The sequence below is a fragment of the Tamandua tetradactyla genome, chromosome 19, assembly GCF_023851605.1.
Source record: "Tamandua tetradactyla isolate mTamTet1 chromosome 19, mTamTet1.pri, whole genome shotgun sequence".
In the NCBI taxonomy this organism is placed as follows: Eukaryota; Metazoa; Chordata; class Mammalia; order Pilosa; family Myrmecophagidae; genus Tamandua; species Tamandua tetradactyla.
In genome coordinates this window covers 2,645,260-2,669,776 of record NC_135345.1, presented here as the reverse complement: position 1 = coordinate 2,669,776, position 24,517 = coordinate 2,645,260, and the positions used below count along the sequence as shown (strand labels likewise).

Genomic DNA, 24,517 nt, shown 5'->3' with positions numbered 1-24,517 from the left:
AGAAGCCCCCTTGGCTGGGCAGGGGCACCCCAGGGCCCTGGCAGCAGGAGAGCCGGGCGGGCGCAGAGCAGCCGAGGGCAGACTCGGTCATGCGTCAGGTGGTGGCGGACGTGGGACTTGAACCCAGGCCAACCCGAGCTTCATTTCCTCCTCTGTAGAAAGGGACCGATGATGGCAGCTGCTTCTCCAAGCCAGTGTCCAGTACCCACTGGGTAGTGTGAACTGGGAAGGGATAAGTAAATGGACGCCCTCCCCACCCTCACTCCAGCACTGTTATGTGGAAAGGAACACTCATTGCAGGCCTGTGCAGGCAGTGGGAACCCCCTCCAGCCCCACCCACCCTCGGGCTGCAGGACTACAGCTTGGGGACCACACCCACCCACCCACCCACCCACCCACACACACACACACACACACACTCTTGCAACCAAGGTCTCAGACCAGGGGCAGTGCAAGGAGGGATGGGCAGCCAGGCCCAGCAGGCCCAGTGTCTGGGGGTGGGGCAGGGCGGGCCAGGTCAGAGTGGGCGCCCGGCAGCCACAGGCCGCCTCTGTCTGGCCACAAGGGCCTGGCATCAGGCTCTGGGCCCCAGGACCCCCAAACCTTCCAACTCAGGGCTCTTCAAATATGTCTTAGCCACTGTGTTAGTTAGATTCAGTTGTCAACTTGGCCAGGTGAGCATACCTAGTCTTGTTGCTGCGAACATAAGCCAATGGTACGTGAACCTCATCTGTTCCTAAGGCTAAGAGGTGTGTCTGCTGCAATGAGTGACATTTGACTTAATCGGCTGGTGCTTAAATGAGAGAACGCAATGTAGCACAGCCTAAGCAGCTCAGCATTCCTCATCTCAGCACTCGCAGCTCAGCCCAGGCCTTTGGAGATGCAGAAAGAAGTCACCCCAGGGAAAGTTGTTGGAACCCAGGGGCCTGGAGAGAAGAGCAGCAGAGACGATCTTGTGCCTTCCACGTGAGAAAGAACCTCAGTGGAAAGTTAGCTACCTTTCCTCTGAAGAACCAACAAAATAAATCCCCTTTTATTAAAAGCCAATCCGTCTCTGGTGTGTTGCATTCCGGCAGCTAGCAAACTAGAACAGCCACTGAGCTGGCCCCAAAGTCACTGAGTAAATCAGGTAACGGTGACAGCGCCACGTGTCCCACAGAGCACTGCCAGAGCTGCAGACCCCAGCACTGGCCGGAGGGCGCGTCTCTGACCAACTCTGCATTGACAGTTACACAAGAAGGGAGACAGCAGTCCCAGTGGGGGTGGCAAGCCTCAAGTGTCCCCAGACAAGTTGGGGGCAGAGGGCAAAGAATTCCCACTGCAGTCACGGATCTCCCAAAGGTGGGGTGTACAGCCATAAACTCCCTGCTCCCCAACTCAACCCCTCCCCTGCCCAGAGGGGAAGCCCCTGCAGAGATGGGGTTCCCAGGTCATGGGGCTGGTGCCGGCCACAGGGCCCGCTGTGCCCCCTGCACCCCCAGCAGCCCAGGGGCCAGGGCCTTCCACGTCTACTGCCCGGCCTCATCCCATCCTCCAGACTGAGCAGAACCACCTGACCCCAAGGGACGTGCCTGGGGAGAGGTCTCCCCCACAAACAGCCCTCCCCAGTCGCCAGCCAGTGGGGGTAGCAGCTGTCCTAGGTTTGGGTTTTGCACAGAAAATTCCTTCCCTGCCATGAAGAGGGGTTCAGATCAGATGACTCTTCCAGCCCCAATCCCCAGCTGAGTCTGTTTAAAAAAAAAATCCAACCTGGATGGCCAAACCACTGGGATTCCCCAGCAGCAAGCATGGGGCGCCTGGGGTGCCTGGGGTGCCTGGGCCTGCCTGGGGAACGCGGGCACCTGGGTTATCTCCATCCCCACCCTTGGACCCAGCACAGCCACCGCCTTCTGCAAACGGTCTCATGTGGAGCTCCCGCCAGGCTCTGAGCTGCCCCAGTGCTGTCCACATCTGCCCTGGACACCATGTGCTGGGAGCTCCCTGTCCTTAGTTGTCCCCGCCGAACTGCGGGCTCTGGAGGTCATCTTGCACACACAACCAGCTCCGGACACCAGGCACACAGGAGGCACTCCATAGCTGCTAAGCCAGCCAAGGGACCACTGTCCATGCTGCAGCCTTTTAGCTCGGCAGCCCCCTGCCCAGTTCCGGGGGCGGTCACTGAACCGGGACAGCCAGCTTCTGTGTCCTGTGCTGTCACTTGGCAGCACGTGCCCTGGGCCAGTCCCTTGTCCACCAGCTGAGGCGGGAGAGGTCCGGCAATGCCGCATCTGCTGGGGGGTGGGGTGGGGGCTGCACCCACCGCGGGCATTGGGAAGGCCCTGCCCGGCTCCGCCTCCTCAATCAAGATGCGGCCTCGCCCAGGTCGGCTGCGCTTTATTGAGCCCGGGTCCTGCTGGAGCCACATCTTAGCGTTCCTGGGGGCCCTGCCCGCCCCCTCCGGGCCCAGCACAGGGCAGGGACCAGGCTTCCGGGCCACACGGCCCAGGTGGGGCTCGGGGTGGGGGCCCTGGCACCTGGCAGGTGGGACAGGCAGGGCAGGGCAGGGCAGGAGAGCCCCACGGCCCCCTGGAGGGACCCAGCCTGCTGGGGGGGAGGGTCCGAGGCATCTCTCCTCCAGGGGGTCCTGCAGAGTGCCCGGGCGTCACCGGGGCCCAGCATAGCCGTAGGGGTGGCGCAGCCGCAAGCCCTGGTGGCCGGGCAGCACGTGCGTGTGGTAGTGCTCCACCAGGCTGCCCACGCTCGCGAACAGCACCTCGCCTTCCAGGTAGAACTTGGAGTCCTGGGGGGGGTGGGTGGGCAGGGTCGGGGCCTGGGCCAGCAGGGCTCCAGACTCAGCCTCCCTCGCCCAGGCCCACGCCCCCTCTGGGGCCAGTCACGGTGGCAGTGACACCACCTGGCCTGCTCCGTCCTCTGTGCCTCCTGCGTGGACCCGTGCCCTCCCCTCCTCCGTCCCCCAGCGCCTGGGTGCAGCCAGGGGCCAGGGAGCGCGAGAGTCACCCCGTCCCCGCAGGATCAGTGGGGGCTACACTAGGCCAGGCGAGGAGGGGGGCGGGCGAGGGTGGGATGCCGGGGGTGCTGGTGTCGGCCCCCCACTGCCCACGCCTACGGGGAGCCAAGCCCTACCCCTCACCCGGCCCCCCTCGCCCCCCCCACCCCGGCGCGGCACTCACCTTCTCGAAGATACGGTAGTTCCTGACCTTGTCGGAGCTTTCATCCCACACGACCAGGACCTGCAGGGACGGGTGGGGCCGCAGTGTGATGGGGGCCCCTTGGGCGGGGGCGCGCTGCTCGGCCACCCTGCACCCTGCACCCTGCACGCCATGGGCCCAACGCCCCCTGCCTCCGGGCTCCTGGTCTCGAGGAGCCGCCCACCAGGCTGGAACACAGGACCCGGGGCTGCCTGAGCCAGCCCTCAGCCATCTGGGATCCCCCGGGGAAACCGAGGCTGGGCGAGGCCACACAGCGCAGCCTGGAGGCGCAGAAGGGGTCAGTCCGAGGCTCCCTCGGGGCTTCCCCCGCAGAGCATGACACCACCATGCCCCCTGCAACCCCTTTCCTCCCTCTCGTGCTCCTGGATGGGGGTGCGTCACTGTCCTCACTGTGCAGGTGACATTTAGTTCCTGAGGTTCTGAGAACAGATTGCGCTGGGGGGGGGGGGGGGGTGCCACCAGGACAAGAGCCCCAGGATGGAAGTGGGCTGAAATGCTGAGTAAGAGACTGCAGGGAGAGGTGACCTACAAACTGTAAAGTCCTGTGCTACCCTTGCGGACACCCTCCTAGGACGCCTACCTTCCCTGACTTGGTGGAGGAATTTCGGATGCAGTAGAGTCCGTCCTGAGGCTCTCCCCGGGGGCTTGTGGCCTTAAATAACCTGAAATACACGGGCCCAGAAGGCTGTCTCAGAGGTGCAGCCCCACACCCCATGCGGCGTCTGCTCCTCTCACTGTGTCTCAGCCTCCAAGAGGGACAGGCTGCCCTGAGGATAGGGGACAGGATGGGGTGGACTGGGCAGGGTGGAGTGGACAGGGTGGGATCGCCCGGCAAAGCCCTGGGTGGGCCAAGTAAGTGTGGGGAGCAGGGTGGGGCTCCTGGGATCTGCTGCGCTTGGCTTGGGTTTCCCCACTCTTCTCTGGGTCCAGCGCTTGTGCCCGAGGCTGCCCAGCGCCTCCCCACGTGGGGCTCTGGAGGGACAGGGGCCGAGCTGACCTTTCCACCTCGCAGGACTCCGTCGTGCTGATAAAGACCGAGTTAGGCAGCGGCACCTGCTGAGGAGCCGCTGTGGTCAGCGTGGAGGTCACGGGTCCAGGGAGTCCTCGCGTGGGAGGACCCGCACAGGCCACCCAGCTCCCCGCCCGCTTGCCTTCTCGTAATCCTCGTCCGAGTCCTCCCCGCTGCCCGCGCCAGCCTGCGAGGCCCGCCTGGGCTCCTCAAAGGAGAAGCCCCTGAGACTCTGCCCGTCGGGGGGCGAGCGCCTAGGGGGGCCGGGAAGGGAAGGGAGAGTGTGTGGCCGTCAGATGTGATGGCTGCCCCTCCACCACCCACCCCGCAGAAGACTGGGAGAGCACATGTGGGCGGGGACCGAGGAGCACGCATGGGTGGGGACCAGGGATCACGCGTGGGAGGGGACCGGGGAGCACGTGTGGGTGAGGACATGAGAACACAGGACCCAAAGTTGGAAGAAGATGTATGGACGAGGATGGGGGAACACACGTGGCCTAGGAAGGGACAGGGAGCACACGTGGACGGGGACGGGGACCGCGCGAGACTGGCTGCCCGCGCTTGCAGCGCCCGGGTCCTGGAAGCTGACAGGCTTCCAAGCGGCTGGACCTCTGTGGTCCCACGAGTGTGGCACTGGGTGCTCCCAGACACATCCCCCAAAGGGCAGCAGAACTTTGGAGATGGTAATGAGGTGCGGGGAAGTGGGGTGCTGGAGGCAGAGGCGAGGGGCCACGAGGAGTTTGCACACCCACGTGGGGCCGGCCCTGCAGCTCCCACAGCCTTTCCCAGGCTCCGTGGTCACCTGGCAACCAGCCGCCCTTGACCACGAGCCCTTGGGGCGGATGTGGGAGGAGGGGACACGCTAACCAGCAAGTGAAACACAGTGTGGGTTACTGGCTTGTGCCGCATCCCACAGGACCACATCAGGAGGGCGCAGGGGCAGCCTGGGCGGCTGCAGGGCTGAGACACCCCCAGGGCTGCAGGCGTGGCAGGGACAGGGCCACGGGCCACACTGTGGGGCGGCTCACAGCTCAGGCTCCCTGTCGCCCCTGCCTGTTCTGGGCAGGAGGCAGCCCCGCAGGGACCTCACGGGGCCCCCAAAGGTCCCCCGAGTGCACAGCAGGGCTCTGGGCGGCCCTGTCCCCACACGGACACACCTAACCCGGGGCAGCTACCAGCGATCCTCCCCAGGACGCGGGCATTCGTGCAGGGCAAGGTTGGCTCACATGGCCCTGCACCCGGGTCTGGCATAGGCTGGCGCCAGCCATCCAGGAGCTTGGGGCCCTCTCCCCGGTGCCAGCCCGGTGCCCCGTGGTGGGCTGAGGGCCAGGAGGCCGGGGCGGCCGCAGCACACTTACTGGAGGTGGGGGAGCGGTGGCTTCCCCGGCCTGGGCAGGACCTCCGGCCGGGCTGCGACCTCAGGGGTGGGGAGCTTCAGGGCAGAAGGCTTGGGGGCCACGGGGGGCACAAAGGGTCCAGGCCTGGGGACCTCCCGCGGGGAGGTGGCTTCGGCCATTCTCGGGAACTTGGGTTTGTTGGAGGGCACTGGTGGGGGCTCGGGTGGGGGTGGCCCCCAGTGGGATAGGTGAAAGGACTTGAGCTTGTCGCAGTTCCTGGAGGTGGCGGCGGCCACGCCAGCGGGGCAGGCTGGGATGGCACGGGCACCAGGGCTGGAGCCCTCCTGGATGCAGGGGACCTTCCGGAGGCTGGGTGCAGCGGGCAGGCTGCCCAGCGGGGGGTCGCTCATTCTGCGGGGGACGGCCGGCACCCTGGGGCCTGGCTCTACCCGCCTGAGGCCCACTGGGTCCCTCCTGGAGTCCTCAGGCGCCGGGCTGGCCTGCGGGAGGCTACGCTTCGGGGGTGGGGGTGGCAGCAGGGGCCCCGGGGCCCTGGAGGTGAAGGAGTGGGCGCGGGACACCGCGGGGAGGGCCAGCTTCCTAGGCGAGGGCACCGGAGGCGGAGGGTAGGCGGGCGGGTGGGTGAAGGCGTCTGCAGGGAGAGGGACCCGGCTGGCGAGCAGGGCACGGCCCTCCACTGGGGGTGGCAGCATGGCCTGCCCAGCCCAGCAGCCCCCCACCCACACCACCTGCCCTCCAAGCAGCCCTGGGCACCCATCCAGCTCTGGAGTGGGTGGCAGGGGGCGGGCAACCAGGGGTCCCCGGGGCCCAGGCCTGAGTGGGAAAGATGGAATTCTCAAGCCCCAAAGGGAGGAGGGTCCGGGTGGGGGCAGGCTGGTGGAGACAGAGGGCCACCCAGGGGGCATCCGGCACTGTCCAGGGCTATGAGCCTGTGTGCAGGGGGCAAGGTTGGGTGGGAAGGGGGAGGCAGGCCCAGGGGTCTGCAGGCAGCACCCAGGCCCCCGAGGCTCCTGGCAGGAAGTGGGGCAGGCGGGGGCAGGGGTCTCTCCAGGACCACTGCAGATGCAGGGGCCGCACCAGCGCAGGGCCAGCACCCCCGCCCCGGGCACCCCTGTCCCACCTACCCTCGGGCATCAGGGGCTCCGGGGAGTCGGGCTCCATGTACGAGTCGTCCTCGCCATCGTGCTCATAGTCTGGGGGGGCACAGGGGTCGGAGGAGCTGAGGCCCGAGGGGGCGCCGGGAGGAGGAGGCCAGGCAGGATTTGAACCTGGGGCCTGGGCTGCAGAGGCCGAAGCCTGGGGAAGCCACTGTCCCTCTGCCAAGGGCAGAGGAGGGGACCGCCACACTGTCCCCCCGTCCCACAGTGGCCCAAGAGCTGGACTGGGTCCACCCCTTCGGCAGCAGCTCCACACAGGCGGGGGGGGACAGGGGCTCACCTTCGTTGTCTGTGGGGTACGGGAAGAGGCTGATGTCCACTGGCCGCTCCACCGCGCCGTAGAAGCTGTCCGTGTCCGAGCTGGAGTCGCTGAACACAGGGAGCGGGGGACAGCAGGGAGGGGGGACAGGGCAGTAAGCAGGGACAGGGCAGAGAATGGGGGATGGGCAGGGGGATGGGAAGTGCTTAGAGGGATGGGGAGGCCCCTTTACACTCCCACACAGGCACACACATGACCCTCAGAGAGCCACACAGACGGGGACACACACAGAATTACATACAAGAACACACATACAACGCCAGGACACACAAGCCTATGGACACACAGACCCAGAGACACAGATAAGGCAAAAAGACACAGACATATGGACAGACACACAGGCAAACACGCAGACGTCAGGACTGACGCAGGGCCTGAGGCTGCCCATCTCCACCTAGGCCCGGGTGTCCCCTGCCTGGCCAGTGGCTCTTGCCCAGATGTGGGCTGGGGGCCGGGAGTTCTGGGGGCCAGGCAGGGTCCCACAGGCAGCCTTGCGTGCCCAGCACTCTCTCAGCCTTAGTTTCCCCATTTGTCATCCCAGCCCGGAGAGCCCCTGTGGCTCACTGGGCCACTTTGCAGGCAAGGCCACCAAGATGCTGAGTGACCAGGCAGCTGCGACCACACCAGGCAGTCTCCCCGGGAGGCTCACTCTGGGAGCCAGCTCAGGGAGGGCACCAGGGGGCTGGGGCGCGGAGCCAGAGCTGCTGCAGGTACCCCAGCTCCCGAGAGGCAGGAAAGCACCTGGGACCCCAGAGAGACAGAGCCCAAGATGGCGCAGATCCCGGCAGTAATTCGGGCCCAGGGAGATGCCCCACTCACACACACTCACACACGCATGCATGCAATGCTCATACATGCAAACACAAACACAGGTACATGTACTCACACATGCTCACATGGGCACACATGCAAACAAACACATGTATGTGTACTCACACATGCTCACACTTACTCTCACACACATGCACATACTCTCAAGCACAAGCATGCTAACACATGCTCACACCTGCAAATCCTTACAACACTCACACATGGAAACACACACATGCATTTACACACACTGGCACACACATGCACATGTGCTCACAATGCACACACATGCTTATACATACTTACAGTGCACATATGCTCTCACACACATGCAGATATGTGCCCATACTCAAAAACTCTCATATGTGCACACACATGCACAGGCGCCTATACACATGGTCACACATGCACACACGTATGCACACTTACACCCATTCACACATGCACACACCAGGTTTACACATGCACTTGCAGACATCAACACACCCACTCACACACATGTACATGGATGTATACACATTCACATATGTTCACAACCACACATGCTTACAGTAACACATGCTTACACAGGCACTTACACACCCTGATGCACACATCTATGCTCACGTGCACACATGCACATGCTCACACATTTAAGCTAATGCATGCCTGCACTTATACACATGTACACATGCTCACACACTCATGCTTACATACACACTCATGCACATGCATGCTTACCCATGGTCACACATGTATCACATACATCAATGCCCACGCACACTCATGCTTACATATGTGCACCTGTACACATATGGTCATGCACATATGTTCATACATGCACATAGGCTCACACCTGCATACACACAAACAAGTGTGCATTCCCACATGCAGAAAAGCCTTTCAGAAGGGGATTCTGGCCACATCCCCTGGAGCCAGGCGACGGGCACAGAGTCCCAGCCCAGGAGCCCCCCAACAGGCGGGGAGGCCTGTGCCCGCCTGCCACACGTCTAGGCCCACCTGGCATCCAGGGGCGGCTCCCTCTTCTCCTGGAAGTAGCCGATCTCTCTGCGCAGCATGACCATCCAGCTCTGGGGGACAGCCAGGGCCACCGTGGGTGCGGGGCCTCCAAGGGGCGCCCGGCACCTCCCCTGCTGCCCCCGTGCGCACGTGAGGGAAAAGACCACAGCTGGGCAACCCAGCCTCGGGCCAGCACTCCTGGGGCAGAGGAGACCCCTTCAGCCCACTCAGGGACCCCCGTGTGGCAGGCTCTGAGCATGTGGGTGCTGGCACCGGGCATGGGTGGGGGGCTCACGGCACACCCCCAGCCGCATGCCCTGGGACCCCCACTCCCTGCGGCCCGGGACCCCCGTCACCTTGCGCTCGTCCTCAGAAGAGGCCGAGAAGAACCACGTGCGGTGCTTCTTGCTGATGTGGATGATCTTGAAGGGGAAGACGTTGTTGGACGTCGTCTCCTCGGCCGCCCGCATCACCCTGTGGGTGTGGCGCCAGCGAGTCACACCCGGGCCACGCGGGCCTGGTCCCCTAGCTGGGCACACCCCAGGGACGGCCTCCCCACCCAGCGCCTGACCGGGCCCTGGCACCCAGCACTGGGCCCTGGGGGACACGGCAGACCTGTCAGCACCACCGAGGGGTTGGCACTGGGGAGGGCTGTAGGCGGGCAGGGGGGGTGCTGGGGCCTGAAGGGCTCAGGGGAGTCACGGCGGGCAGGGCTCGGCAGCGAGGATGCCTCCGTGCGAGCATCTCGGCCCCCAGGAGGGGGCACCCAGGCAGGGACAACCCTCCCTTAGCCCCTGACTGCCCGCTGGGTCCCTGGTGGCTGCACCCCCCCGTGCCCGGGGGCCTCTCTGAGCACATTTCAGGGAGGCCCCAGGGATTCAGCTCTGCTGTGTTTGGCAACTGCTCCCCCAGCCAGGGTATGGGGTTCTCCAAGAGATCGGGGAGTCTGCCGTGGGGGGTTGGCAGGCTGGGGCAGGGCCCAGGCTGGTGGGTTTGGGGAAAGAGAAGGACCCTTGCCAAGTGGGCTGCAACCCTGGTCCACCGGGGCCCCCGGCCCCCCCCCCCCCGGCCCCCCTGCTCCAGGGCCTGGGCTCAGGGCCTGCACGCGGGGCTTCTACAAGGCAGCTGCAAAGGTGAGTCACACCCGGGAGTCCCTTGGCCCCCACTAACACCACGGACCCTGGGTCTCCTGTAGGCAGGGGCGGCCGGGCCCCCCCAAGCATGGGGAGAGGCACAGACTGACTGCAGGTGGGGGGCCGCACGCCAGCACCCAGAAGCAGAACCGGGCCACCCTGAGACCCTGCGGCCACTGGGTGGACCCCACCCAGGGATGGGGGGCAGGGGAGCCCCAGCCCGGAGCAGAGGGAAGCCGAGAGCTGGGGCAATGGGTTGGCCCCTCCTGGGGGGCCCCTGGAGCACCAGGCCCAAGCTTGGGGCAGTTCCGGGGTGGGCTCTGGGCTCCTGGGGGGGTGGGGAGAGGCTGGGCTGGGGGAGGGCGCACAGGAAGGGGCCTCTGGGCAGGGGCCAAATGGGGTCTGGACTGGAGGGTGACCCCTGCCCTGGGGCCTGTCCAGGAGGCTGCAGGAGGCCCCGGCCTCGCCCCCCAGCCCCTCAGCGAAGGCGGGGGCCCAGGGCTCGGGCGGGGCTTGCTCACCGGTTGTAGCCGCACAGGGAGAAGGCGCCCTGCGGGGAGGCCGAGCTGCTGCTCTTGAAGTAGTAGATGCAGCGCCTGTGAATGATCACGAAGCGCAGGGGCCCTGCGGGGGCGGCCGGCTGAGCACTGCGACCCTCCCAGGGCTCCAGGGTGGGGGCGCAGGGCGGGGGGCAGCTGCGGAGAGACTCCCGGGCCCCCTGGCCCGGCCACCCCCGGGAGGGGGGTGCTCGAGCTCGAGGGGGCAGCGCCGGGAGCCCCGAGGGTCCCCGATGACGCGCGTGTGGAGCCGAGCCCCCAGGGACGGTTCCGCGGAGGAAGCCCTGCGCTCTGCCACTCATCCCCACTGTGGGCCCAGGGACAGGTCAGCCGGGGCCTCCCCTGGGGAGACCAGCCCAGTCACCTGGGCATCTCGAGCAGGCAGGGGGTCCTGGCAGGGGCACTGCGGGGCAAAGGCACAGGGTGCCCATGGCTGTCGGGGAATGGGCAGGTCCTCGGTCTGGAGGCCCCTCCCACTCCCGGTCTGCTGTCCCCGTGGCCATGAGGACCTGGGTCTCATGTAGCTCTGGGGGGGGGGGGGGTCACCATCCTGCCAGGGTCTTGGCTGGGCACAGGGACTTATCGGGGACAGACCGACAGACCAACCCATTGAATGCTCACTGACAAGGCCAGGCCCCCGCGGAGGATGGCCAGGCCCCCCGAGGCCCCCAGGTCCCTTTTTGCAGGCTGAAGCGGCCACAGGCCCGTCCCACCGCTGTGCCACCCGCCCCAAGTCCCTAAGGGGTGCCACCATTGGAGAGAGAAGGGATCCCCAGATGGCCCGTCTTGAACCCTATAAGGACACAGAGCCTCAGGGAGGGTGGCCACTGGCCTGGGACGACCCAGCAGGCCAGTGGAGGGCCAGTGCCAGGGCCTCGCTCTGCCCCCAGGTTGCCCCTAGGCCCTGGGCTTCCAGGTTGTGCCCCCCGCCCCACGCAGGGACTCACATCTGAGCAGCTGCAGCTGGGTGCCGCCCTTCTTGTGCAGGTAGCCAGCCTTGGCCACACCCCCTGGCATGGTGAGCAGGTTCTGGGCGCCGATGGCCTTCATGGGTACAGGCCAGTGCACCTCCTCTGCTGCCATGAAGCTGCACATGGGGGACGGGGCACAGTCAGCCGCAAGAGGGGTGGGACCAAGAAGCCCCGGAGGGAGATAGGGCGCCCACGCACTCTGTCAGTCCCCGGCCCCCAGGGGCTCTGAGAGCAAGAAGTGTGCATTCATTGTCCACACAATACTTCAGCACATGCCTACTGAGCACCTACTGCATGCAAGGCCCCACGGGGCCTGGGGTGCAGCAGTGGGTGAACCCTCAGGGACCCCCGGCCTGGATAAGTCAGGCCTTAGCCCCAGAGTCACCCAGGGACTGATGCCAAGGGATCCATCATGGGGCCTGCCCCAGTTAGGAAGTCAGGGAATGCTTCCTGGAGGAGTTGGCACTGAGGTCACAACCAAGAGCAGGGAGGTAAAGAAGTACAGAGGCTGGGGCGGGTCCTGGGCACCCTCCCAACAGGGAGGCATGGGTGAGAGGCTCAGGCCCCAGATACCCCATCTTCCACCACACCTGCCCTTCACCGGCTTCCACCCAGCCCTTTCTAACCGCCCTGAGGCCAGGAAGCAGGTAGCCCAGGGCTCCCAGTTCCCGTCCTGGCTCAGCTGTCTGGACATCTCTGGGCCTTGGAAGCTGCGCTGTAACACGGGCCTGCCAGCCTCGAGGGGCCTGGGGACAGGGTAAGCACGGCTCAGCACGTGGTATGCCCTCGTCAGCAGGAGGCAGGGCGACCTTTCAGCAGCTCATCTGCTATCCACTAGCCTCCCCCTTGGCCTGGAGTGCCACTCACCTTCCCCACCTGGCCTCAGCAGGGACCCCAAGCCATAGTGACCTTTGCAGGGGACAGGCCGACTGCCACGGGGTTGAGCACCCAGGCCAGAGCCCACAGACCCAGCATTCCAGGACAAGGGATGGCTCTGCCCCCTTCTCCCATTCCAGCTACTTCCCTTGAAACCTGCCTGGACGTTTCACACATCCTCTGAGGACTTCCCTCTGCCTGTCGTGACCTTTACTTCCTCTATGAACTCCCTTCTCATCCACCAAGACCCAGATTTAAGTACCCTCTTCTGCAAGGAATCCCAAATGCCCAGGTGCCTTGGGGCCTCCCCAAACCCTGGTCCCTCTGAAAGCACCCGCAGCCTGCACTCCGGTCATCTGGGCCTGTTCGGCCCGCACGCCCACCCTGGCCAGGTCCCTCCTGGCCCCTGTGAGTAGGGTGGAAGCAGGCATGTGGCCAGTGGTCTGCTGAGTCGGGTGGTGGCAGCAGCTTGGGTCAGACCCAGAAGTCGGCTCCTGCCGGGACTCCTGCCACTAGGGTACCGGGAAAATCGCACACAAAACCCCCTCCCTGCTCTTAGCAAACCGCACTTTTCATCACACCTGCGGAGGGAAGTCACAGGCCCTGGGGCCCGGGCTGCTGCCCCCCTCCCCCGGGCTCCTCCTCTCCCCGACCCGGCCCTGCCTGGGTCCCACCTCGGTGTCTCCCATCTCAGCACAGACACCCTCAGGGCTGGGGGCGGGGGCGAGCGGCCGACGCCCGGGTACAAAGGCAGGGCGGCTGGGTGCAGCAGAGCCCCAGCCGGGTGACTGCCCCGCGGGGGAGGCCGGAGGGCCACGCGCGCCGAGACCCGCCCCGCCCAGCTCGGCCGCGAGGCCGCCTTTGTTCCCGCAGGAAGCGGGTGGGCGCAGCGCCGCCGCGGGGGCCGGGGGTCCCGGGCGGGGATCGGGACGTGTCCGGGCCGGGCTGGGTACTCACGGCGTCCACGCCGCAGGCTCGGCGGCCGCGGGCTTCCGGTGGGCGGCTCGAGCCCTGGCCCCCTGCGCGCCCCGCCAGGCCCCCGCGCCCGCCATGCCCGCGCCGCCCCTGTCCCTGCCGGGGCCGCGGCTCCGCCCCTCGCGGGCGTGGGCAGGTGAGACACCCAGGCCCGCCCCTCCCCGCATGGCTCCCTGTCCCCGCGCGGCCTCAGTTTCCCCATCTGCTGAACTGTCTAAAGTGCAGCCCGGAGTCAAGAAGCCACAGCTCCAAACGGCCCCCACCCCCACCCCCGACTCACCGCACCTCCCAAACACCCGAGAACCCACCCACTCGCTCATCGAGAGGGTTGGGCTGCCGCCCTTGGGAGGAGCCGTGAGGAGGGGCCAGGTTCCTTCCCTCTGCCCCTTGGGAAAGAGGCTTTTGTGCTCCCCCCTCCCAGTCTGTTCCATAGGGGTGCTGCAGGTGAGGGGGCTGCTCTGCGCCCCAAGGCCTGCCCGCATTGGCCTCCCGGCAGGTCTGCCCTCCTTCACTGAGTGGCAGGCAACGAAATAAAAAATAGATAAATAGGATCTGCTCCAAATGGAATACTTGTATGCCTGTAAAAAATTTGTCAAGAAAGTAAAAAGGTAGACTCAATGGGAGACAATATTTGAAAACCACATGTCAGATTACAGCTTAATATTCAGAATATATAAAGAGATCCTACAACTCAACAACAAAAAGACAACCTAATTTAAAAATGGGCAAAAAACATGGACAGACAGTTTTCCAAAGAGAAAATACGAAAGGCTCAAGGCATACGAAAAGATGCTCAACCTCACTAGTGATGAGGGAAATGCAAATCAAAACCACAATGAGATAACCACAGTCACTGTCCACTCCAGGTTTTGCTAAGTTTTGCAGTCTCAGTTTGACTCCTCTGGCCTTCCTTCTGGTGACACACAATTCCAGCCTCACTCTTTCAACCGCACGCATGCCCGGCTTTGGCACTTCCCTCACAGTGTTGTGCTCTCATCCTTCAGTACTGTGCTGCAGTTCTGAACCCTGGCAATCAACCTTATTGAACATTCCATACTCATTAAGCATCGATTGCCCAATCTCTGTCCGCCTTCTGTCTCCTGGTAACCTGTGCTCTCAAATTCAACCCTCGGAGTTTGCTCATTATAGTTATTTCAGATGAGTGAGACAATATGTGTTTGTTCTCTTTGGTTAATTGTATAAAACTAAGAACATTCTTATGTAAACAGGAACAAACGTATATCACTATTACAAGGTGTTAATAATAAGGTGTTAGATGGGAAAAAGCAAAATCCTAATATTCTTGCATTAATGGTAACGAAGATCTATACCAAAGCTAAGCATCAATAATAGGAGAATCTAAGGGGCATGGGATTTTATTTTTCCTATGGAAGAAATGTGAATGTTCTCATACTGACTGTGGTGGGAAACGCAAAACTATGTGATTACACCAAGAATGGGTGCTTCCTAGACCTTCCACACAAAGCAGTATCTGTTTTTATCTAAGGGCATAGTAAGATGTAGCGCTCAGTCAGTATTCCGGAGTATTCCTTAGGCTGCATTCTGGAAATCGGGAAGTTTTACTTATGCACGTACAAGGAAGCAGAGAATGCTTTATTACTCTAACATGGTTTGGCGGAATATGATTTAGAATCGGGAGAAATGGCTCTATGGAGAAAAATATCGCATTAGATCTTCTGTAACAGAAGGAAGAAATAGGACAAATTGATGAATGTTGAATCTTTGCCCTTTACAACAAGCTGTGCAGTTAAGAAGCGGTACTATTTCACCTGTAATGGCTGCGAGAGCTGTAAGACAGGAGAAGAGCGTCCTCTGGGCAAACCCAGAGGCCCCTATACAATCTCTATTAAACTCCACTGTATAACCAAGGGGCTGAGGGTTCCCCCTTCCCCTCCTTTGCCTCTCTCCCCTCCGCTCCGTCCCCCCCACCACCACGCACACCCCCTTCCCCGAGATACACAAATCAGAACTAGAAATGGTCTCCCCCCTACCCCTGCCCCCAGCCCGCTGGGGTCCTCAGGGCAGCTCTCCTGTGCGGCCACAGAGCGTCCGGCCAAACCTCTTCCCCACCAGCCGGACGAACTGGGGTGACCGAGGGGGGCTGCACAGACCTCGTTCTCCACATCAGATTTATGCAAGTGGAAGGGTAACACCCCACCTTACAGGGAAGACCCAAAGTGGATAAGACAGTTTTAGCTCCTCAATATTTACAACATATACTCCCAATTGAGCAGTTGTACAGGCGCTACTGAATTCCAAATTAACAGGTGGCAATTCTTAGGAGAGCTCTATTCAAATTATATATATATATAGTGTGTGTGTGTGTGTGTGTGTGTGTGTGTGTGTATTCCTGGAGTCCCAGATATTGAGGAAGCCGAGCTTCTGGTGTTCTTTCAGCTCCTCCTGCCTTCACCCTCTATGTCCTAGCTTAGCCAAGCTCCCCTAATATAGTACTAGGATTTCCCAAATCGTACTGAAGGCTTAGTGGGGTTGGCAGATAACTCAGTCTTGTCAGCGGAATTTATAAGCCTGGATACTTCAACTTTTACCAATTAATTTTGAGGACTGCTGGGGAAGGTCATGCAGAAGTCTAGGCAGACAAATCTATTTGAAAAACAAAATAGCAGAAATGTTAGGAAGCAAAATAGCAAATTACAGATACAACAACTGACCAATCAGAGCAGCGATGGAGGAAGAACTGGACACAGAAAAGATGAAGAAGAGGGTGATTTGGCTTAGTAGTCTATCCCACTGGGCCTGGGCAGTAGGGCTGAGAGGGTGCAGGAATGTTGTGGGACAAGCCATGTTTCTCCAATTGTATGTGAGTTAGTAAGCTGCCAGAATGCAATATATCAGAACTGGAACAACATTTAAAAGGGGGAATTTAATAAGTTACAAGTTTACAGTTCGAAGCCTATAAAAGTGTCTAAACTAAGGCATCCAGGGGAAGATACCTTAATTCAAGGAAGGCCGATGGGTCAGGAACCCTCTGTCAGCTGGGAAGGCACGTGGCTGGCAGCTGCTGGTCCCTTGCCCCTGGGCTCCACTGCTTTCAGCCTCTGTTCCTGTGGGGGCTCCTCAGTTTGCTTCTCCAGGGCTGGCTTTCATCTCTTGGCTTCCCTTGGCTCTCTCCAGGCTCTGGCTCATTTAACTTCTCATGGTGATGTCTGCTGGGCTCCAAGCATCTCCAAATATCCGTGTCTCTCTTCTCCATGTGTCAGCATCTGTGTCAGTTCTGCTCTGAAGTTCGTCGACTCTCTCTCTGTCATTTCTGGCTCTCTCCAAAATGTTCCCTTTTTTAAAGGACTCTAGTAAACAAATCAAGACCCACCTGGAATGGGTGGAGTCACAACTCCGTCTAATCAAATGGTCACTCCCACAATTGGATGTGCCATATCTCCATAGAGATAAACTAATCAAAAGTTTCCAACCAACAGTATTGAATTAAGGTTGAAGAAACGGCTGCCTCCACAAAACAGAATCAGGATTAAAACATAGCTTTTCGGAAGATGGCGGCTTAGTAAGACGCACGGATCTTAGTTTCTTCTCCAGGACAGCTACTAGGGGAGTAGAAACGACACAGAACAGCTCCCAAAGCCACAACAGAGATAAAAAAGACAGCGTACCCCATCCTGGAATGGCTGGCTGGCTGAGAGAAGCCGCTCGGGTGAGAACGCCGAGGCGCGCGGGCGTGACCGGGCGGGGCGGCAAGCGGCAGGAGTCACTCCCTTCCCCCTTCCCGGGCCGGCTGGGAGAATTGGAGAGGTGGTCCCCTGAAACCGCGGCGGCTGGTGCCCACACCACGCACGGCCCCCCGGACCAACTGAGAGAATTGGATGGGAAATCCCCAGGCCACGGAGAACGGTGACGGGTGGGGGAGGCCCCTTCCAAACCCGTGACACCCCGGGAACGTGCACTCTCCCAGGCGGGCCGCTGCCGCTGGCGCCCTCCTGCCACGCTTGTCGCCCCGGGCCGACTAGGAAATTTGGACGGGCGCTCTCACGGGCTGCGGCGGCCAGCAACCCTCCCCGCGTTCAGACCCCGGGCCGGCTCAAGCCGCTTCGGCTAGCGAACCTCCCGGATGGCGAGAGTTTTCCAAAGTTAAAGGTCCCACAGCACCTTTTACTGGTGGGACCCGCAGACAAACGTGTGCCACGAGCGCCACCTACTGGGCAGGATAAGAAAAACAGAACGCAGAGATTTCACAGAAAAATCTTCCAAACTTTTGGATCCAATACCCAGGGAAATCTGTCTAAATGCGCAGACGCCAACAGAAGATAACGGATCACGCTCAAATAACTGAAAATATGGCCCAGTCAAAGGAACAAACCAATAGTTCAAATGAGATACAGGAGCTGAGACAACTAATGCTGAATATACGAACAGAAATGGAAAACCTCTTCAAAAATGAAATTGATAAATTGAGGGAGGACATGAAGAAGACATGGGCTGAACATAAAGAAGAAATAGAAAAACTGGAAAAACAAATCACAGAACTTATGGAAGTGAAGGACAAAGTAGAAAAGATAGAAAAAACAATGGATGCCTACAATGATAGATTCAAAGAGACAGAAGATAGAATTAGTGATTTGGAGGATGGAACATATGAATTCCAAAAACAAACAGAAACTATCGGAAAAAGAATGGAAAAATTTAAACAGGGTATCAGGGAATTCAAGGACAATACGAAGCGCACAAATATACGTGTTGTGGGTGTCCCAGAAGGAGAAGAGAAGGGAAAAGGAGGAGAAAAACTAATGGAAGAAATTTTCACTGAAAATTTCCCAACTCTTATGAAAGACCTAAAATTACAGATCCAAGAAGTGCAGCGCACCCCAAAGAGATTAGACCCAAATAGGCGTTCTCCAAGACACTTACTAGTTAGTATGTCAGAGGTCACAGAGAAAGAGAGGATCTTGAAAGCAGCAAGAGAAAAACAATCCATCACATACAAGGGAAACCCAATAAGACTATGTGTAGATTTCTCAGCAGAAACCGTGGAGGCTAGAAGACAGTGGGATGATATATTTAAATTACTAAAAGAGAAAAACTGCCAACCAAGACTCCTATATCCAGCAAAATTGTCCTTCAAAAATGAGGGAGAAATTAAAACATTCTCAGACAAAAAGTCACTGAGAGAATTTGTGATCAAGAGACCAGCTCTGCAAGAAATACTGAAGGGAGCACTAGAGTCAGAACTGAAAAGACAGAACAGAGAGGTATGGAGAAGAGTGTAGAAAGAAGGAAAGTCAGATATGATATATATAATACAAAAGGCAAAATGGTAGAGGAAAATATTATCCAAACAGTAATAACACTAAATGTTAATGGACTGAATTTCCCAATCAAAAGACATAGAATGGCAGAATGGATTAAAAAACAGGATCCTTCTATATGCTGTCTACAGGAAACACATCTTAGACCCAAAGATAAACATAGGTTGAAAGTGAAAGGTTGGGAAAAGATATTTCATGCAAATAACAACCAGAAAATAGCAGGAGTGGCTATACTAATATCCAACAAATTAGACTTCAAATGTAAAACAGTTAAAAGAGACAAAGACGGACACTATATACTAATAAAAGGAACAATTAAACAAGAAGACATAACAATCATAAATATTTACGCACCGAACCAGAATGCCCCAAAATACGTGAGGAATACACTGCAAACACTGAAAAGGGAAATAGACACAAATACCATAATAGTTGGAGACTTCAATTCCCCACTCTCATCAATGGACAGAACATCTAGACAGAGGATCAATAAAGAAATAGAGAATCTGAATATTACTATAAATGAGCTAGACTTAACAGACATTTATAGGACATTACATCCCACAACAGCAGGATACACCTTTTTCTCAAGTGCTCATGGATCATTCTCAAAGGTAGACCATATGCTGGGTCACAAAGCAAGTCTTAACAAATTTAAAAAGATTGAAATCATACACAACATTTTCTCGGATCATAAAGGAATGAAGTTGGAAATCAATAATAGGCGGAATGCCAGAAAATTCACAAATACGTGGAGGCTCAACAACACACTCTTAAACAACGAGTGGGTCAAAGAAGAAATTGCAAAAGAAATTAGTAAATACCTCGAGGCAAATGAAAATGAAAACACAACATATCAAAACTTATGGCATGCAGCAAAGGCAGTGCTAAGAGGGAAATTTATTGCCCTAAATGCCTATATCAGAAAAGAAGAAAAGGCAAAAATGCAGGAATTAACAGTTCAAATGGAAGAACTGGAGAAAGAACAGCAAACGAATCCCAAAGCAAGCAAAAGGAAAGAAATAACAAAGATCAGAGCAGAAATAAATGAAATTGAAAACATGAAAACAATAGAGAAAATCAATAAGACCGGAAGTTGGTTCTATGAGAAAATCAATAAGATTGATGGGCCCTTAGCAAGATTGACAAAAAGAAGAAGAGAGAGGATGCAAATAAATAAGATCAGAAATGGAAGAGGAGACACAACTACTGACCTCACAGAAATAAAGGAGGTAATAACAGGATACTATGAACAACTTTACGCTAATAAATACAACAATTTAGAGGAAATGGACGGGTTCCTGGAAAGACATGAACAACCAACTTTGACTCAAGAAGACATAGATGACCTCAACAAACCAATCACAAGTAAAGAAATTGAATTAGTCATTCAAAAGCTTCCTAAAAAGAAAAGTCCAGGACCAGATGGCTTCACATGTGAATTCTACCAAACGTTCCAGAAAGAATTAGTACCAATTCTCCTCAAACTCTTCAAAAAAAATCGAAGTAGAGGGAAAACTACCTAATTCATTCTATGAAGCCAACATCACCCTCATACCAAAACCAGGCAAAGATATTACAAAAAAAGAAAACTACAGACCAATCTCTCTAATGAATATAGATGCAAAAATCCTCAATAAAATTCTAGCAAATCGTATTCAACAACACATTAAAAGAATTATACATCATGACCAAGTAGGATTCATCCCAGGTATGCAAGGATGGTTCAACATAAGAAAATCAATTAATGTAATACACCATATCAACAAATCAAAGCAGAAAAATCACATGATCATCTCAATTGATACAGAGAAGGCATTTGACAAGATTCAACATCCTTTCCTGTTGAAAACACTTCAAAAGATAGGAATACAAGGGAACTTCCTTAAAATGATAGAGGGAATATATGAAAAACCCACAGCTAATATCATCCTCAATGGGGAAAAATTGAAAACTTTCCCCCTAAGATCAGGAACAAGACAAGGATGTCCACTATCAACACTATTATTCAACATTGTGTTGGAGGTTCTAGCCAGAGCAATTAGACAAGAAAAAGAAATACAAGGCATCAAAATTGGAAAAGAAGAAGTAAAACTATCACTGTTTGCAGACGATATGATACTATACGTCGAAAACCCAGAAAAATCCACAACAAAACTACTAGAGCTAATAAATGAGTACAGCAAAGTAGCAGGTTACAAGATCAACATTCAAAAATCTGTAGCATTTCTATACACTAGTAATGAACAAGCTGAGGGGGAAATCAAGAAACAAATCCCATTTACAATTGCAACTAAAAGAATAAAATACCTAGGAATAAATTTAACTAAAGAGACAAAAAACCTATATAAAGAAAACTACAAAAAACTGTTAAAAGAAATCACAGAAGACCTAAATAGATGGAAGGGTATACCGTGTTCATGGATTGGAAGACTAAATATAGTTAAGATGTCAATCCTACCTAAATTGATTTACAGATTCAATGCAATACTAATCAAAATCCCAACAACTTATTTCTCAGAAATAGAAAAACCAATAAGCAAATTTATCTGGAAGGGCAGGGTGCCGTGAATTGCTAAAAACATCTTGAGGAAAAAAAACGAAGCTGGAGGTCTCGCGCTGCCTGACTTTAAGGCATATTATGAAGCCACAGTGGTCAAAACAGCATGGTATTGGCATAAAGATAGATATATCGACCAATGGAATCGAATAGAGTGCTCAGATATAGACCCTCTCATCTATGGACATTTGATCTTTGATAAGGCAGTCAAGCCAACTCACCTGGGACAGAACAGTCTCTTCAATAAATGGTGCCTAGAGAACTGGATATCCATATGCAAAAGAATGAAAGAGGACCCGTATCTCACACCCTATACAAAAGTTAACTCAAAATGGATCAAAGATCTAAACATTAGGTCTAAGACCATAAAACAGTTAGAGGAAAATGTTGGGAGATATGTTATGGATCTTACAACTGGAGGCGGTTTTATGGACCTTAAACCTAAAGCAAGAGCACTGAAGAAGGAAATAAATAAATGGGAGCTCCTCAAAATTAAACACTTTTGCGCATCAAAGAACTTCATCAAGAAAGTAGAAAGACAGCCTACACAATGGGAGACAATATTTGGAAATGATATATCAGATAAAGGCCTAGTATCCAGAATTTATAAAGAGATTGTTCATCTCAACAACAAAAAGACAGCCAACCCAATTACAAAATGGGAAAAAGACTTGAACAGACACCTCTCAGAAGAGGAAATACAAATGGCCAAAAGGCACATGAAGAGATGCTCAATGTCCCTGGCCATTAGAGAAATGCAAATCAAAACCACAATGAGATATCATCTCACACCCACCAGAATGGCCATTATCAACAAAACAGAAAATGACAAGTGCTGGAGAGGATGCGGAGAAAGAGGCACACTTATCCACTGTTGGTGGGAATGTCAAATGGTGCAACCACTGTGGAAGGCAGTTTGGCGGTTCCTCAAAAAGCTGAATATAGAATTGCCATACGACCCAGCAATACCATTGCTAGGTATCTACTCAAAGGAATTAAGGGCAAAGACACAAACGGACATTTGCACACCAGTGTTTATAGCAGCGTTATTTACAATTGCAAAGAGATGGAAACAGCCGAAATCTCCATCAACAGAAGAGTGGCTAAACAAACTGTGGTATATACATACGATGGAATACTATGCAGCTTTAAGACAGGATAAACTTATGAAGCATGTAATAACGTGGATGGACCTAGAGAACATTATGCTGAGTGGGTCTAGCCAAAAACTAAAGGACAAATACTGTATGGTCCCACTGATGTGAACAGACATTCGAGCATAAATTTGGAATATGTCATTGGTAACAGAGTCCAGCAGGAGGTAGAAATAGGGTAAGATAATGGGCAATTGGAGTTGAAGGGATACAGACTGTGCAACAGGACTAGATACAAAAACTCAAAAATGGACAGCACAATAATACCTAATTGTAAAGTAATCATGTTAAAACACTGAATGAAGCTGCATCTGAGCTATAGGTTTTTTATTTGTTTTGTTTTGTTTTGTTTTGTTTTGATTTTACTATTATTACTTTTATTTTTTTCTCTATATTAACATTCTATATCTTTTTCGTTGATGTTGCTAGTTCTTCTAAACCGATGCAAATGTACTAAGAAATGATGATCATGCATCTATGTGATGATGTTAAGAATTACTGATTGCATATGTAGAATGGTATGATTTCTAAATGTTGGGTTAATTTCTTTTTTTCCGTTAATTAAAAAAAAAAAAAGAGAAGGGGTAATTGGAGCTGAAGGGATACAGACTGTACAACAGGACTGGATATAAAAACTCAGAAATGGACAGCACAATACTACCCAATTGTAAGGCAATTATGTTAAAACACTGAATGAAGCTGCATGTGAGGTATAGGTTTTTTGGTTTTTTTTTTCTTTCTATTATTATTTTAATTCTTATTCTGTTGTCTTTTTATTTCTTTTTCTAAATCGATGCAAATGTACTAAGAAATGATGAATATGCAACTATGTGATGTTATTAAGAATTACTGATTGTACATGTAGAATGGAATGATTTCTAATTGTTTTGTTAATTCTTTTTTTAATTAATAATAAAAAAAAAAAAACGTAGCTTTTCTGGGATACATAATGCTTTCAAAGTGGCACAAACTGCCAAATTCCAAAAGCTCCAGTAGGTTGGCCATGAAACAGTTTTCCTGAATTACGCTTGAGATAAATTAAACAATTGCAGTATATTTCTCAAAGCTTGGTGGTATATTTTTGAAGTTGTTCATAATTTTAAGATATTATGGAAACAAAGAGTTTTTTTTTTAACTGCCAATGAAGGAAAAATAAGAAAACATTTCTTGCATTAGGAAATTACCAAATACAATACTGTTACCAAAAGTTTTAGTTATAATAAAATTTCTGATCATTTTTAGGTAAATATGGAAGAAAGCAGAACAGCTCCAAAAGTTACAACAATTAATTTTAGTCCTATTCCTGTCTATAATAACTTTTGAAACCAAACAACTCTATTGAAAAGGAAAGAATAGAAAAATGCTGGTTGCTTTTGCAAGCCTGCAATTAAATCATAGCTTGGCCCTAACAGCAAATCAGCCCTTCCTACTGACCTCCAAAACTGTTTCAGAAATGCTTCCTTGTCAAATATTTCATAATATATCTCACTGAAATACAGATCATATAGGAAACTGAAGAAAGCAATATTTCTGAAAATCACCCCTATGAGCTATCAATGTTAAGTACAACACAACTAGGTGTTTAAAATGATTAAATGACATTTGAATTATTCTGAGAAGTTTAATTTTGACAGTAATTGTATATTATAGGTTATTTGGTTGAAGGCAGTTTCCAAAATCATTTTGGTAACTCAAATCTTAAAGTATACAGAACTTGTTTTTCTTAAGGAAAAAGAGAGTAATTTTGTCCTAAAATAAAATGACTGATTGTTACAGAATAGGAAATAGTAACATGTAGGATAAAACCTGAAGAAATACAGAAAGTTGCAGACAGTCCAAGGAAAAGGAAATGTATCTCTAATGGCCAAAGTTTGATTAGATTTGCTGGGTGTCTATAAACTTTTTAAGAGCTTTAGTATTAAATAGTATCCTGATGCAAAATTAGAATTTAGTTTTCTGTCTAAGTGACACAGTATTCTTAGATTATTGGTCTGTTCTTAGTAAAAGGTCACACAAGGTTGTTTTTTTTCCCTGGAATAATTGATATAAAAACCAGAGAGCGATCTGTCCTGTAAACTACTTGTTGAAAGTTCTTTGAAAACTATTCCTTTTTTCTTTCTTTGCTTTGTATAT

At 54.3% G+C, this 24,517-nt stretch overlaps 1 protein-coding gene across 7 annotated transcripts in view; it reads right to left on the bottom strand.

Annotated features, from left to right (window-relative positions):
* Window positions 1–504: 504 nt before the first annotated feature.
* The window catches only part of SH3BP2 (SH3 domain binding protein 2), a 47,563-nt gene continuing 23,550 nt past the window's right edge, over window positions 505–24,517 (bottom strand). For 4 of the 7 annotated variants that reach the window (XM_077136259.1, XM_077136256.1, XM_077136260.1 and 1 more), the window contains exons 2-13: window positions 11,499–11,638; window positions 10,516–10,618; window positions 9,218–9,335; window positions 8,862–8,932; window positions 7,014–7,102; window positions 6,701–6,769; window positions 5,577–6,207; window positions 4,361–4,472; window positions 4,207–4,265; window positions 3,790–3,871; window positions 3,171–3,230; window positions 505–2,779 (exon numbers count right to left, since the gene is read on the bottom strand). In XM_077136259.1, the coding sequence (XP_076992374.1) occupies window positions 2,642–2,779; window positions 3,171–3,230; window positions 3,790–3,871; window positions 4,207–4,265; window positions 4,361–4,472; window positions 5,577–6,207; window positions 6,701–6,769; window positions 7,014–7,102; window positions 8,862–8,932; window positions 9,218–9,335; window positions 10,516–10,618; window positions 11,499–11,634 (1,668 nt within the window). In that variant the 5' untranslated portion in view covers window positions 11,635–11,638 and the 3' untranslated portion in view covers window positions 505–2,641. Of the gene's footprint in view, window positions 2,780–3,170; window positions 3,231–3,789; window positions 3,872–4,206; window positions 4,266–4,360; window positions 4,473–5,576; window positions 6,208–6,700; window positions 6,770–7,013; window positions 7,103–8,861; window positions 8,933–9,217; window positions 9,336–10,515; window positions 10,619–11,498; window positions 11,639–16,348; window positions 17,096–24,517 lie in introns of those variants that run through there. The other 3 variants (XM_077136261.1, XM_077136263.1, XM_077136262.1) reach the window with 3 other exon arrangements.